At 33.2% G+C, this 15,831-nt stretch overlaps 1 protein-coding gene across 2 annotated transcripts in view; it reads left to right on the top strand.

The window, feature by feature from the left end:
- Nucleotides 1-12,591, top strand: part of LOC117116856 (kelch-like protein 18) — a 31,493-nt gene extending 18,902 nt beyond the window's left edge. The window contains exons 4-9 of one of the 2 annotated variants that reach the window (XM_033260957.1): nucleotides 1,582-1,780; nucleotides 3,884-4,044; nucleotides 4,463-4,599; nucleotides 8,440-8,782; nucleotides 9,282-9,393; nucleotides 10,005-12,591. In XM_033260957.1, the coding sequence (XP_033116848.1) occupies nucleotides 1,582-1,780; nucleotides 3,884-4,044; nucleotides 4,463-4,599; nucleotides 8,440-8,782; nucleotides 9,282-9,393; nucleotides 10,005-10,388 (1,336 nt within the window). In that variant the 3' untranslated portion in view covers nucleotides 10,389-12,591. The remainder of the gene's footprint in view (nucleotides 1-1,581; nucleotides 1,781-3,883; nucleotides 4,045-4,462; nucleotides 4,600-8,439; nucleotides 8,783-9,281; nucleotides 9,394-10,004) is intronic. The other variant, XM_033260958.1, reaches the window with a different exon arrangement.
- The last annotated feature ends 3,240 nt before the right edge of the window (nucleotides 12,592-15,831 follow it).

A 15,831-nucleotide genomic window follows, 5' to 3' on the forward strand; every position in this document is an offset into this window, starting at 1 on the left:
ATATATATATGTATATATATATGTATAAATATATATATATATATGTATATATATGAATATATATATACGTATATGTGTATATATATACGTATATATATACATATATGTATATATACATACATATATATATATATACACGTGTATATATACTTCTAAAAGTCGTGTATCATGCATAGGAACGTTGACGCCTGCAAGGCTCTGGTTATTCATTATTTTCACTTGACTCGCATAAATAATTTTGTTCGAAGAACATTTATATGCAGTTGTACTTCGCAGCACTTCACTTGCAATTTGCAATTTCTAGTACTATTTTTATTACCAAAATATAGCCAATGTTATTTATACTAATAATTCATTCCATGATCAATCTGTTCCTGACTGTCAGATAATAATTGTTTATACCATAGAGAAATATAAGTTAATTTCTATTCACATTCTGATTACAAAAATCTGTAGATTTTTTATTTTATTTATTGGTTTAAGCTAAAGACCAAGTATATTCTAAGGAGTGAACTATTCTCAAGTGGCATACTGTACCTTCACAAGACAAACATAAACACAAAATGCTCCACATAAACTAAGGGCCCGTTTAAAACGCTTTAACACTGCTTAGCAGCAATGTGTGTTGTATAAATGGAATGGGGATTCCGTGTGATTACAAACACCTGGGAAGTCTCATTATGAGGATTAGGGAGTGGAGTTGTCTTTGGTCATTTGTTCTGGAGAAAAAAATCCTGTTACCATGACAGGAATTAAACCCAGCACCCTAATATTGGAAAGCAAGCATCTTAACCACCAAGCTACAGTATTCAACTCCACTCCACTCTGAAATACCAAAAGTGTTAGATATTTAAGTTTTTTAAGGCTATGTTCTCACACGGCTTCTAACAGTTAGCAGGATCCAGATCCTGCTAACCATTAGCTGCCGTGCATCCATACGAGAAAATCCCGATCCTGATACCAAAAATATGATGATCAAATAACTGGCCAATAAGAAACTGGAAATTGTAAATGCGTACGTGGTTGATGATAGAAACGCGCTCAACTTGCTAACCGATAGTGCTTGCTAACCGTTAGCGGTATCCGGATACTGGTAACGGTTAGCGCTAACCGATCGGGCGTTCTCACGCAAGTGCTAACGGTTAGCGCTAATGGTTAACTCCCGATCCGGATGCTAGTGCTCTCTTGAGAACTAGGCTTAAAAGTTCTGAGTTCAAATCTGCAAATGACCACACGTCTTTTCTTGAGACCAGGTGTTGGTGACCTTGTGCAAGGAATTTTCAATAACGTCCATGTTGTCACATTACAACTGGAAGTATAAAGTGGGTACCTGGTGGGATTGGGTATCTACAGAGGTATAAATAAACCCCTATGGACTGGATACAGTGTAATTATTACTAGCCGTAAAAATAAGTACTCCCCCAAGGAGTTGAGGATTTAGTTGTTTGATAAGACGACCTTGAAAATAGTGTAGAGTGCATAGAAGCTGCGACGTTAAACACATTATAAAGCTGACTTATTATTTTTCACTGAGAAAAACTAATGATTGGTAATTATATTGTCATTACTTTTATTTTCCAGGCTGCATCCAAATAATTGCCTAGGTATCAAGAGGTTTGCTGATACGATGGTGTGTAGTAATTTATTCAACGCCGCAGCTAGCTATATCCAGAAGCGTTTCACCGATGTGTATAGGTCAGAGGAGTTCTTGAGCCTGACACCAGAGGAGGTGCTAGAGATCTTGACCAGTGATGAACTCAATGTTACTGGAGAGGAACAGGTCAGGAGTGCTGTGATAATTTTGTGTATGCTGCCACCAACTGTGGAACTTGCATCCTCAAAAAAACATATTCAATGAAACACGTGCTCCAATCAAATCACAACTTTTCTATTAAACATGGAAATAAATTTGATCATTATATTTTATTATTTTTATTTACACTGTTATATACAGTATAAAAATGGCAGGTGGTTTATATCTATAAATGTGTATAATATGTAAATGTGCTGTAGCACTCCCATCATCATTATCAATTATTTTCATCATCCTCATTATCATCACAATTTTCCTCTTATCCTCCTCTCATCATAATCATAATCCTAATCCTTATCATTTTCCTCTCGTAATCATCATCGTTTACATTTTTATTTTCATTGACATTGTCATCATAATCATCCTCATCCTCACCATCCTCCTCCTCCTGCTCCTTATCATCATCATCATCATCGTCATCTTCGTCGTCATCATCATCATCATCATCATCATCATCATCATCATCATCATCATCATCATCATCATCATCATCATCGTTCTCCTCCTTGACATTCCTCATTGTCATTATTGTCAGTATCGATGCTGTATAAACCCCCCTTTGGGAAATCCCTATTAAGAGAAAAATATTTTCTTCATGATAAAACTAAATTGGATAGTAGAATATTTAAAACGTTCATGTCAGATTGGTTGACATGAACATCAATACACTTATTGAGAGAGATCTCAATAAGTGTTTTGATATAAGAATAACAACAATCATCTTGTCATGCCCTGTCCAGGCTATCAAATAAAAACTGATATTGCCCAAAAGTGAGGTTTAACCACAAATGAGATGCATCGTTGGTGAAATCATATTGAGATATTCACCAAAACAGGCCAAAGTCAATATTTTTACAAAATTTTGATTTTAATGTTTTTGAATAACTTGATACTTATATTTTATGATTGTATACTTTGTAAGTGAATTTTCTGGCCAAAACAGTGTTCTCTGCACACATTCTGTAATTCTAGTCATATTATTTGTACAGGTTAGTTTATCTTTGAGGTCGATTTTCTCAAAACGTGGTTCTTATACACCTAAACTTTAAATGCTCACATCTCTGGATTTACTTATAGTAGGGAAGCCTTTCAAAGACCAAATGAAAGCTTATAATGCGATTTATCCAAATATAATATAAACTCAATTTTTGAATTTCTAACCATGAGACTCATTTTGTGGTGAGACCTCACATATGTCATGATGTGCCTATATATGGTCATAATGTGATGTCTTCATGACCATATTAATTAAGGCATGTCACATGTTTTTGTCAAATAAAATCTGATGGTCTAGACAGGGCTTAATCCATTATAGTTTCTAGGCCTCAATGTGTTTCACATTTCATAATCCCGGTCGTCGAATCAAACACCTTTAGAACCCTCAACTGCCTGTGGGAGAATTCAATAAAGTTGCAGATACTAATCAGCACATTAGCACTCAAACCATCAGGTACTCAATTATTATCCTGATCAGAGTAAGACTAACATGAAAAGTATTTTACTTTAAAAAACATAATAAATATTTTATTAAGTATTAACTTGTTGACTGGCAGACCTTTTTTTTTTTTTTTTTTAGGTTTTGTCCCATGTGCCAAAACAAGTATATACATGTACAAACATACTTTCTTGAAGTGTTATCAAGTCACATGTCATCAAAATGGTGTGTCTAATAAATTGGCAGGAAAATATTAGGGGACAAGTAAACTCATCACAGGCAATGAGGCAGTACATTCTATAGCCTCTGCCAAGTGCAAGTTTTCTCATCCGCTTTTTGCGTTGGTTGATATATGGTCCGCGTGCAACCTTTTGTACTGCCGGCAACATAACACAAACATACATGTCATTATTTGTACGTTATCGTCTAGGTGTATCTTCCCTGACCTATCAGCCATTAAGTCTGTGGTTCTACAATGTATAACATGAAATACCGGTAATAGAATGTTGCTGTGGTTTTGACAAGTGTAGTCATCCCTAGCACCATCAGCAACACCCTCTGGGATGAGCATATTCGTCACTAGCAAAGGTGTTAAAATAAAAATTAGAAATATATTATTTTGATATTTTTTTCAGGTGTTTGATGCACTTATACACTGGGTGCGTTATAGTTTAGAAGACAGGAAAAATTTAATGCCACAATTATTAGCAACAGTTCGTCTACCTCTTATACGACCTCAAGTTCTGACAGACAGAATATCGACAGAGGAACTTGTAAAATCTTGTCACCGTTGTAGGTAGGTGTCCACCTTCTAGACATGCACTAAGTATAACCCCCCCCCCACTCCAGCCTACTGTAATTTGAATTCCTACGTGCTCTTTTAGTATAATTAAAAAAATTTATTTGCAAGCAATTGTCACTTATTATTAATGAAAATGAAAAGGTTATGATTTCCTAGAAATGTTAAATGAAGTGTTGAGAAGGGCATATTATTCATTCCAGAAGTTCAACTTAATACTCTTCAATCGGAGTATTCGTTCCTGAAGGGAATACTAATTCTACTCACGACATTAGCATCTATATGATATTTTTTTTTTATTATCTAGTCCATAAAAAACATAATTTCAATTATAAGTTTACATAGTTGCTAGAATATCTTCAGAATTTAAAACTTTCAATTATGTTTCTTTTTTGACTGTTTTTGCTTGCCATAGAGACCTAGTTGATGAAGCCAAAGATTACCACCTGATGCCCGAACGGCGCACCATGCTGCAAAGTCCGCGAACAAAGCCACGTTGTTGCAATGACATTGCAGGCGTAATATATGCTGTAGGAGGATTAACTAAAGCAGGTTAGTTTACTATAATCTCATGTTAATCAGCGTTTAATTTTTTAGCACTTTTACAAGCTTTTGTCATTATCACAGTGGATAAGTGATCTAAGTGACCAGTGATTATTCATCATTTAACCCAAGAGAGTAGATTGACCTCTGTAGCTTCTTGACTGGTTTTAAAGGCAGGGGGCACAAATAGAATGAGAGAACGGCCGCTAGGCAAATGGGTGAAAGTAAACTCAACAGTTATTTAGCACTTTTAAAGGCTATTGGCATTATCACAGTGTATGAGTGATCTACAGGTATGTGACCAGTAATCAATAATCATGTAGCCCAAAGAAGTAGATCGACCTCTGTAGCTTGGAGGCAGGAGTTTCAAAGGCGGGGGGCACAAATCAAATGACAGAACAGCCACTGGGCAGATGTGAGAAAGTAAACTCCAACATACTATATGAGAGTCACAATGGCATGCTTTACTTATTTGGAGTTGGTTTCATATACTACTTTTATCTCAAACTTATCAGGTTTTTGTTCATCAACAATCATAGATGGATGACATAGCATTCATTGTACATGGAATTTGCATATGAAATCAAATCAGTTTATTTGGAAATTGCCCCTTTGCATCAGTGAAACACACATGTGGTGCATCCATTCATATTAGAAAGTACAAAGAACTGAAATACAAAAATATAACACAACTACGAAAGTAACATTTTCAAAAAAATAATACTTAGCTACATCTTTGCCAATGATTGATAAGAACTTAAATACAATTACAATAAACAGTAAGTAATTATTACTTAAAATGAATAAATAAGATAAGTAAAACATATAAGAATAAATAAATAAATATATATATATATAAATGAATTACTGAATAAATAAGTAAATGAATAAACAGATAAAAAATAATATTAATAGCAGTGTTATTTATAAGATAAAAAAGATAAACATATGAATATAAATGAATGTTTGAACATGGTTAAGAAAATATCTGAAGAAATACATAAATATAATAGATATTAATACAAGTGTTGCAGCATTGTACATTTTGTAACTATAGACAATTTAATTCATTAGTAGGGGGTGCATTGGGAAATCGCCAACTTTTTCCGGGGTTAGAGCACTATGATCCTTTAGATATACTGTACCAATGATTTAACAACGGTTTCAGTATTTGCTATTTTAAATTTAAATATTGTAGCATTGTACATGGAATTAAAAAATGAGGTGATTTTGAAACTAATGCATAATTTAATTCTTAGCAAGTCATCAGTAAGAGGAGGGTGCATTGGGGAATTGGCAGCTTTTGCCAGGGCTTGCACACCACACACCCCCACACTCCTTAGACGTGCTACTGATTTAACAATGTATTCAGTATCTACTATGTTAGATATAAGTATTGCACATTGTATAATGAATTGAAAAATGAGGTGATTTTGTAACTAATAGATAATTTAATAATGTATTCAGTATCTACTATGTTAGATATAAGTATTGCAGCATCGTATAATGAATTGAAAAATGAGGTGATTTTGTAACTAATAGATAATTTAATGTTTGTAGGAGGGGTGCATTGGGGAATTTGCAACTTTTGCCAGGGCTTGCACAACACACACCCCCGCACTCCTTAGATATGCTACTGATTTAACAACGTATTCAGTATCTACTATGTTAGATATAATTATTCAGTATTTACTATTTTAAATCAGTGCTCACATCCATATTTTCACTAGTAATTCAAAATTTATACAATATTGCACAATAAAATTTTTCTTTTTCCATATATTTTTAGATGGACATTTTTTTTTAAACATCATTTTATGGAAATCTTTGAATTGTTCTGCGAATTATTGATCATAACATTATAATTCCTGCAAATTGAATAGATTTCACTGAAATCCATGAAAGAAAAAATCTATCTTGTCATGTTCTCTTCTTTACATTCTATATTTTTGCCAGCCGAGTCTTGAATATTGTCTATGTATATGTATAATAAATTGACTTTTTTTATATTCCTATGTGGAATGTCTTGTTCACAATTTATGTGCTGCTACTCATTAAATAATTTGCAACACTCATATTTACAGTTTTTATGCATGGTTATATAGCAATTGACATGTAATGCATTAATAGACAATGCTCCCTACATTAAAGGGAGATGGTCATCTTAAAATGTTTACAAAGCCCTGTCCAGCCTATCAAATTTTATACCTAAATATGGTCCTGATGACATCACATCATGACCATATATAGGCACATCATGACTATATATGGGCATACAACAGTTTTTTGTCAGAAAATTTGATATTCAGGACAGAGGTAAAGCATGACTTGCATGCTGATTGTTGTAATAGCTAGCACAGTGTATTTTGATTTGTTGATGTTGTACCTTTAACTTGGGATTTTATAAGTTAAGTAGAATTTCTTGACAGCGTACACTTAGAATGTGTTCCATTGCTTTAAGAATCAAATAATTTATCAAATTCCAGTGAGATAAAAATCAGGACAGTACAGTTTCACTGATTTGCATTATTTTTACTCTCCTTAAAAAGAGAAAAGATTTAGATAATAAATCAAGGAACAATATCATAAGAGAAATATTTGTTCGTATAATTTATAATTAAAAGCTAATATTAAATTATGCATAAAATACAAAATAATTATACCGCTTTCATTGTAATTTTTTTTTTTTTAGTGTAACACATGAAACAATATATTTATAGTGTGGTATTTTCAAAACAAATTTTTTTGGACAGAATGCAATAGAATTTGTTCCGTTACTTTAGAAAGCATTTAAAGTATTTGTAACTCAATGATATAAAATCATACCGTAATACTTAACGGCTTTAAAGCGGATAAAACCGAGTCATGTGATAGAATCGTATTACAGTGTTATGGTTCTTTCTGTGATGACTATAAACATAAACTGTGTCGTTATTCGATACAGCCTGGATTTCTCACCACATGTTTTCATTAAATGTTGAATATATTTTTCTTGACGTACATGTTGTCTGCAATTTAATATATAGGTTTGCTGCATGAATTGTATTGGATGCATCCCCGAGCACAATTCTGTTAAGTTATTCCATAAGCATTGTTGCCTCTAAGCATTTGCTTAGTACGTAATGATCAAGATAGCACATGGAATGTGCATTGAATTTTGACAACCTTATCTCGACGGTTTGAACATTTAGTCATTTAAAGTAGCAAATATAATTAGGGAAAACATGCAGTAGTTTCGAGAAAATTCAAAAACTGTTAATACTGTACATGTTTTATCAAAATTCTCGTATTTGTGAAGGTATCATTCATTATAATAACAATAATATTGAATTCTACTTTATCCTGAAATCATTGAAGAATCCTTGAAACTAAAATAAAGCTTTTTTAATGAAAAATTGTTTACAACTTGGATTGAACAAATCAATTTATTACTGGTGTTTATTTTTGACTGGCAGAAATTAAAAAGTAAATGCAAAAAGTAAATAAAAATTGCATTATTTAAATTGTTTTTTTATTCTAATTTCCTGTTGAAAGTTAATGCAAATACAAATTATGAAATCTAATATTTTTATTTTTATACAGGTTTCAGTATATCTTTGTAAATGCACCATTATTTCTGTCATTTCATATAAATTTTGATAAAAATTCAAAACAGAATTGTGCTTTGTGAAATCACCAATCACAATGTTTATCAAAGCTGAGTTGTTCTAGGTGTCCATTCTCGCATGTGATCCCATGCATGTACGCACACCAGTAGTCGTCGTCGCATGATCCCACACCGGTTCGTAGTTATTAAGGTAAGCTGATCTTTTGTCTTTCTGAACTTTGACCAACTTGTGTTTTTATTAGATCCATTCCTTACAGGCGAGTCGCTGCGTACTGTAGAATTTTATGAACCAATTTCAAACACGTGGCATTTAGGAAAATCCATGTCAACGCCAAGGAGTCGTGTCGGCGTAACTGTATTATCGGGACAGATGTATGCAGTCGGTGGCTACGATGGCAGTGTTCGCTTGGATACTGTAGAAGTGTTCGACTCTCTTAGCGGTGAATGGTGGGACGTATCGACAATGAATAGCAGGCGAAGCGCTCTCGGTGTTGCATCTTTAGATGGCCGTGTCTATGCCTGCGGTGGTTACGATGGGATATCATCCCTAAGTTCTGTTGAGTGCTATGATCCCAAACTAGACAGGTAAATATTGTTGGACTATATTAACAAAGCATTTATGACGTTTATCTTATTTATTTATTTTATTTTTGTTTTAAAAACAAACTGAGAAGAATTTTCGATATGTTCCTGTTCAGTATTTATTATTTATGTTGTACATTAAAAAGTATTTTGTTTTGGCAATACAGAAAAAAAAAATACCAGGTCATAAGTTAAAGGAAATCAAATTGACATGTGGACTACTGTATCTCCTAGAGAAGTTATTCAAATGGATAGAAACCTTCAAATGCAATTTGATTTGAGACTGAAACTTAAATCAATCTGAAATGCTTCTATGAATTTTCAATTATTTTTTATTTTGAAGGGGTTACTTCACTGATGTCAGTTTAAATAATCTTCACAAACATTTGAAAAAAAAAAAAATACTTTATAACCTTCTAATATATCCAAATATATAACCATAGTAGCAATATATTTGTCTATTTTTGAATCTTTTTGTGACAATTGTTGTCTTTCCTTCTAGGTGGCAAATTGTTTCTGACATGTCCAAATCTCGCAGTGCGGCTGGGGTGACCGTATTGAATGGTGAACTCTTTGCAGTAGGTGGACATGATGGGCTTTCAATATTTAGTTCAGTAAGTTACAGTTCTTCAGAATGTATCTCAAGAGACTGTTGACCTCTGTCCAGACTATCAAATTTTCTTTGACAAAAAACTGTTGTATGTCCATATATAGTCATGATATACCTATATATGGTCACGATGTGATGTCATCATGACCATATTTAGGCATGTAGCATGTTTTGTCAAATAAATTTGTATATTCTGGACGGAGATTTAGACAATTTGGCAACATTGGTTCAGGCTACTTTTTTTGTACTCTGGGGAAATAATCAAAAGTATCATTTGTTGACATGATGTCTCTAACATGTGGGCTGCCAGTAACATGAATTCACAGCCGTCAGGGTTCACTCAGCTCAGAAGTAATGATTATAAAACATATACCGTATGTTTGTTGTGTTTCATTACAGTTGATGGGAATGATTTTCGTTATGGTGGCACCCTTTATGCCTTGGCATATTGGATAAAACTAGGAAAAATCTTTGGCAGTCATTGAGTTAACTAAAAAATAATTATACTATGTAACATAAATATTTGTGATACAATTGTATTCTTAAGCAGATCTTTGCTGGCCTTTGTGGGAAATAATATTTTTTAATCTTCAGATTTTTTTTTTTTCCTTGAAGGTTGAATGCTACAATCATTTTACGGGACGTTGGACGATGGTTGCACCAATGCAGACTAAGCGATGTCGTCTTGGTGTGGTAGCTTTTAAAGGTAAACTCTATGTATGCGGTGGGTACGATGGCTCGCGGTTCCTAGACTCGGTTGAAGTGTACGACCCAGTAACTAACACATGGGAGTACGTTGCGTCGATGAACAGCAGACGAAGTCGCGTTGCTCTTGTGTCAAACGGCGGACGTTTGTATGCTGTTGGCGGCTACGACGGTTTGTCTAATCTGAGTACGATGGAACGGTACGATCCTGTAGCGAATGTGTGGGAGTATATGGCGCAAATGACAGTTCATGAAGGTGGGGTGGGTGTTGCAGTCATTCCCTTGACACCCTAGATGTGGAAAAAAAATATCTGCTACCAGTTACTAATAAATGGCCAATCCCAACGAGTCATAAAATGTTACCACGACCTTTCTAAAGCATTACTCTATATTACCTGGTGTCTTGCTTAATATTGTTCTTGTTACCATGGTTTCCAGTTTGTTATTTTCCTCAACAGCCTGTAATTCCCATTCGTACAGTACATTAGTTTAAATATATTTCTGTCCATCCATTTGTAAATTCAACTGTTGATTAATGGCAACCATATGTATAATGTGTCTTTATTGTTTGGGTATTGTTAAGGATTGCAATCATTCTATTAAAGGGGTGTTACATTCCCTTCATAATAATATATGTTGTGGCATACCTGATTCCACTATGGTGTGGCATCTAATTGTTCTTGTTGATTTTCTGTAAGTCACGTTGTTGATGTAATCCCTTTCTAATTCAGAATGTATGTTTACCAAACCCAACCGACCTAATTTTTTTTTTTTTAACATCAAAACTCACACCAAACTAGGTATCCACAAGTGAATAGTATGGTCATGAGTTTTGGCACATGGTACTAAAAAAAATAATCTGACCCCGATTCCCAGTTGTGACTGCACTTCAACCACTCAAAAATTTTGTTTTTATTTTTTTGTCCTCCATGTATGACTATGTAAAATTACTGTACACACATTTGTATCTTCAAGTAACTTGTTTGTTGCAACAACTGATATTTTTCAAACTGTTTTTTATGAGTATAACTAAGCACGTAGCAGAGTATTCTAGGAGATACTACCATTTGTACAGTCAGTAAAAGTGAACTCTAGAGGGCACTATAACTAATAATTTAAATAACAGGATCTATAATCGCAGCTTTGAATAACATTCCTTCACTATAAATTTATTGAACTTCCATTCTCAATAAATAAGAACTAAAATAAACTGACTGTATTTAATGGAGGTTCACAAATTCTGATATCAAAACAGAATGATGGTTGATAATTATCCCTATCATTTAAATACACATATTCTTATTATCTCACTCGAGTGGGGGATATTAACAGTGAAACATGGAGACCATAATTATATATCTGTTTTAAGTAATGTTTTGTTTCTAACCTGAATGTACAGTAGTAAGCCTTATAATGAATAAAGTGTGTATAAATGTATTTATATATTGCACTTAGGTATATGTGCAAAAAGATAATGATATGTAAAGAGATGTATTTTCATAATACTCTATTTTGTATATTTATCGAAAAGGAAATTACGTTTTTATAAATGTTTTTCATTTCAGTTCATATTGTTGCTTGCTTTAGCCAAATACACACATCTGAACACTTTTCCAAACAATGTTCTACAAAATTACAGCATTCTCGTAAACCACCTACAACAGTAAACAACTTTTGTCATGATCTTTATTATTGATTTCGTGGAGCTTGTTACCATGTCATTCGTTGCATGGACCGGCTCACTCACATTTTATTTAATTAACACTAATTAAAATTAAATAAACTAATTTAAATAAAATAAATTAACATTTTATATTGTTTCAAAAATATATTTATATAATTTTGGCGAAAATATATTTGCTTTAATGAATGATGAATGTAAAAATGAAATTTTATGTTTTTAATGAGTATTTGCATTTAGCTCTGCTTGATAACCTAAAGGTGGGCAATTACTGCGTCGTATGACAGGTGCACGAATCCAATACGCACCATGTGAGCGTGATTGTCGGTGGCAGTCTAAATGGATCATTAAAAACATTCTGTTGCACTGGTGGCATTGTGTTCTTTATAGAATCGCATTGGCTGACCACTGTCGTGCGTAGAAATGCCCAGCTTAAGACGTTATTACTTTGGCCAATACATAGAGTTACCGTGATGAGTTGTTATCCAGTGGTGTATCAAATAGTATCGACATGGGGCTAATGTGGGTGCAAAGGTTAAGTGGGGGATCTTAAGTAAAAAAAATAGGAAGGAAGGCACTTGCAGAGACCTGTGCATCACTGCACTATCCAAACCTCATAGCTTCCTATTGATATGCCACTGGTGTTGTTGTCCAATGAGGCTGAATTCTGTCAGTTATAAGGGTCATTAATTTTGTTGTATTGGCAGCAGCAGAGGTGTGATGGATTATCCACTCTTTGCAGAGATTTTTTTTGTTTTTTGCTGATACAAATCTGTTTTCCTAGAACCATTCCGATTAAATTGAGTTTTCAGTTAACTTTCATTATCAATGACTTTCATATTAGAGTGGTAAGGAAAGGATGAAAGGAAAGCAAAGTGAAAGGGAACTTGACTTGACATTGAGGATGTGACGATCTTTATGCATTTTGTTAATTACAACAGTGATTTCAGAGCTGTGCTTTGGTGTTATTTGGAAGTTTCTTTAGATCATGATTAGTTTGAGAAGTGGTATTGTAAAATATGTACACTCGATATATTTACTAGGGAATCATTTTTATAAATAAATATATAAAAATATGTAAATAGTATATAAATATATATACAGTATATATATACATATACTGTATATGTAATAATATATATATATATATATATATACCTGTATATATATATATATATATATATATATATTTATATACTATATCATACATGTATGTACAAGGACCAGAATAAAGTGTGCAATATAAATATGAATTATTTTATGTGTTTTATATTTAGTCATAATTTTTAGGACAATTAATGCAGAGTAATGAGACATGGTCACTAAAGAAAAAGATTGATGGTTGGATGCATTTTAGGTTGTGGACATTAGCTGTGGGTGAAGCATCGAAAATGAAGTACTAATTACTTAGTTTACCTCAACAAAAAGGGAATTTCCTTTCCTTTCATATTTCTTTTATTCTTTAAGCTAGGGAGCATATTCAGTATAGAGTACTAAGAGTGGAAGCAATTGATTAAAAAGTCATAATGACCCGAAATTGATTGGACAAATAGGTTGAAGGATGGAATTGATCTTCCTACAGTGTCAGGAGCGGTGCTGTCTGGCTTTAATGTCTTCCTCGGTGAAGTGGGTTCAAATGACCCTTTTGGAGTGTCATTCAAACTTAACTGGCCAATCACAACAGGATCAGGGAACACGTTGGTCTCACACAAACACGTACACGTGTGTTGCCCCTCAGACCTATGTGTTTTTGTATGTTTTTACACTGTCGTTTGTAAAATTTGAAAATCACATTCAAATTTAAGTCAAAAAGTGCAATTTCCGGTATTGGCATACAAATTCTGAATCCTCCATCTGTAATATAGCCTTTCTATGCCCTTCTATTTGTAATTCCTGAGTCACAGCCACCACTACATTGTTCAGTATGTATGCATGTTTCGGGATTTTTTTTTTTTCATAAAAAAAAATATGAATATTCTTTGATTGAACATGGAGATTTTGGTTCGAGAGGACAAGCACAATCTCCCATTAATATTCGTAATATTCGGCTCCATTTAGCGTCTTCATTGAACACTAAAATGAACTAAATGGAGATGAAAATGAGAAATTAGTGCAAGTTTACAACTTTTGCTTTATTTTTCTTTACTTCTGTGTTGATATAACTCACTTTCAATATATTGAGCAAGATATCTTTTCAGTTATCCTAGTTTAAATCGTGCAATGTAAGATGCAAGATTAATTGTGACATTCATTATTTGTGATGTGGTAATTCCATACTTGTCCGAGTCACGTGACTTTCCGATCTCAAACGAATCTTTTACGAAGCCTTTTGAAATTGATATTCTACTTCTTTTGCATATAAAATACAGTGTAACAAACATTTGTATGGCATACAGGGGCGGATCCAGGATTTGAAAGAGGGGGATTCATTTTCCCATAAACCCAAAAATGAGATTTTGATTCCTAGATGGCCGGAAATGAGCTTTCCCGACTTCTGAGGTGTCTTAATGACCTTTAATTTCTTCAAAATTCAAGGTTTTACCCCTCTTAAAAAAAGGTTAGGTGATTTTTATCTCATTCTTAGGTCTATACCATAGAAAATAAATAAAAGATACAGTATAGTTAATGTATTATTAGGCCTATATCATACCAAGTCTCGCGCATCCGTCGTGAACCTCAAGCTCTCAAGCCACTCCTCTAAAATCTCACACTTTTCCACTAATATCAAGCTTTATTTGATTAAACCCAAACTTTTTATCGAAATACTATAAACCTTCGCAATTCGTTATTTTATCAGGCCCAGATCATCGAAATTATAATGTTTTTGGAAGTTATAATGTTTTTGGTAATTTCAAATTCTACTTTTTCTTACAATATATAGTAACAAATTCTGTAAGAATACGTACATAATTATCAATATTCTGTTCACATCCTAGTTGGTTAAAACAATAGGAAATTGCATTCGGTGTACAGCATAATAAACGTTAGTAACATAAACATTAAAATATATATAATACGCATACGTTATAAAACATAAATTGACCTAATTTTCTGATAAACAAATTAAATAACATTAATTAAAGGAAATATATTTAATGATATGGGCGTATTTGCTACCATCAACCGTAACACATAATTTTAAATAAAAGTAGGTGTATCGTAGTAGAGAATCACTTATGGGCATTGACCTCAAAGGTACTGTAAAAGTACAGAAATAATAGTTCCGCTACTTGCCGGAGTGTTTTTTTTGTGGATGCAGAGAAATATGGGTATATAGAGCGACTAGAAAATAGGTGTGATATCGAAATTCCAAAAGAGGAAATATGTTATAAAGATATCCTGTTTTCTTTCCTCTATTTCTTATGTAAAACCGGATTTAAACTTTTAAAACGTTTGTACAATGTGTATTTAGACTTCATCAATACTGTATTGCGAGTGCATCAATAGTCAATTAGTCAATTGATTGAATAACGCTTTTGTATCATCGGCACACCTTTTTAGTGTAACCTTACAACGACTAGACAATAATTAATTGATATAGAGAAAACACAAAATAAAAATGTAAAAAAAAATATGTTCTCTCTCTTATAAAGTATAGTGAAAATAACCTGATGGAAAAAAATCAATAGAAAAACTAGGAGGAGCAATGCATCGAAAAATGGGGGGGGGGGGGGTGGGAGAATAGCCTGGGGAGTAACACTCTAGGTAGAAAAAAATCCGTGGGGAAAATTAGCAGGTGGCAAGTAGCCACTGTAATAGTGCTATATTCTGTAAAGTAAAGCCTCAAACCACCCCGATTTTGAGTCTACTAAATTTAAAAATCTTCCCAGGCTTTTCCAGATATAGCTAGAACTAACTTAATCTTTGGCGTTTTTTGATAGCAGTTTATTTTTTTTTTTAGATTTTAGTGGGTTAACCCGACTCAAAGACAAGCTTGCGTACAAACCAACATGCACATTCATATAGGAGCCATGTTCACACGCATGATCTTTTTTTGAAATTAAAAATCAAAATATAAAAGTAGATAGACATTTTGAAAACAAGGACAAAAAAAAT

This window comes from Anneissia japonica, unplaced genomic scaffold (assembly GCF_011630105.1).
Source record: "Anneissia japonica isolate Jap-2015-1 unplaced genomic scaffold, ASM1163010v1 scaffold1302_len1884557_cov193, whole genome shotgun sequence".
Lineage (NCBI taxonomy): Eukaryota > Metazoa > Echinodermata > Crinoidea > Comatulida > Comatulidae > Anneissia > Anneissia japonica.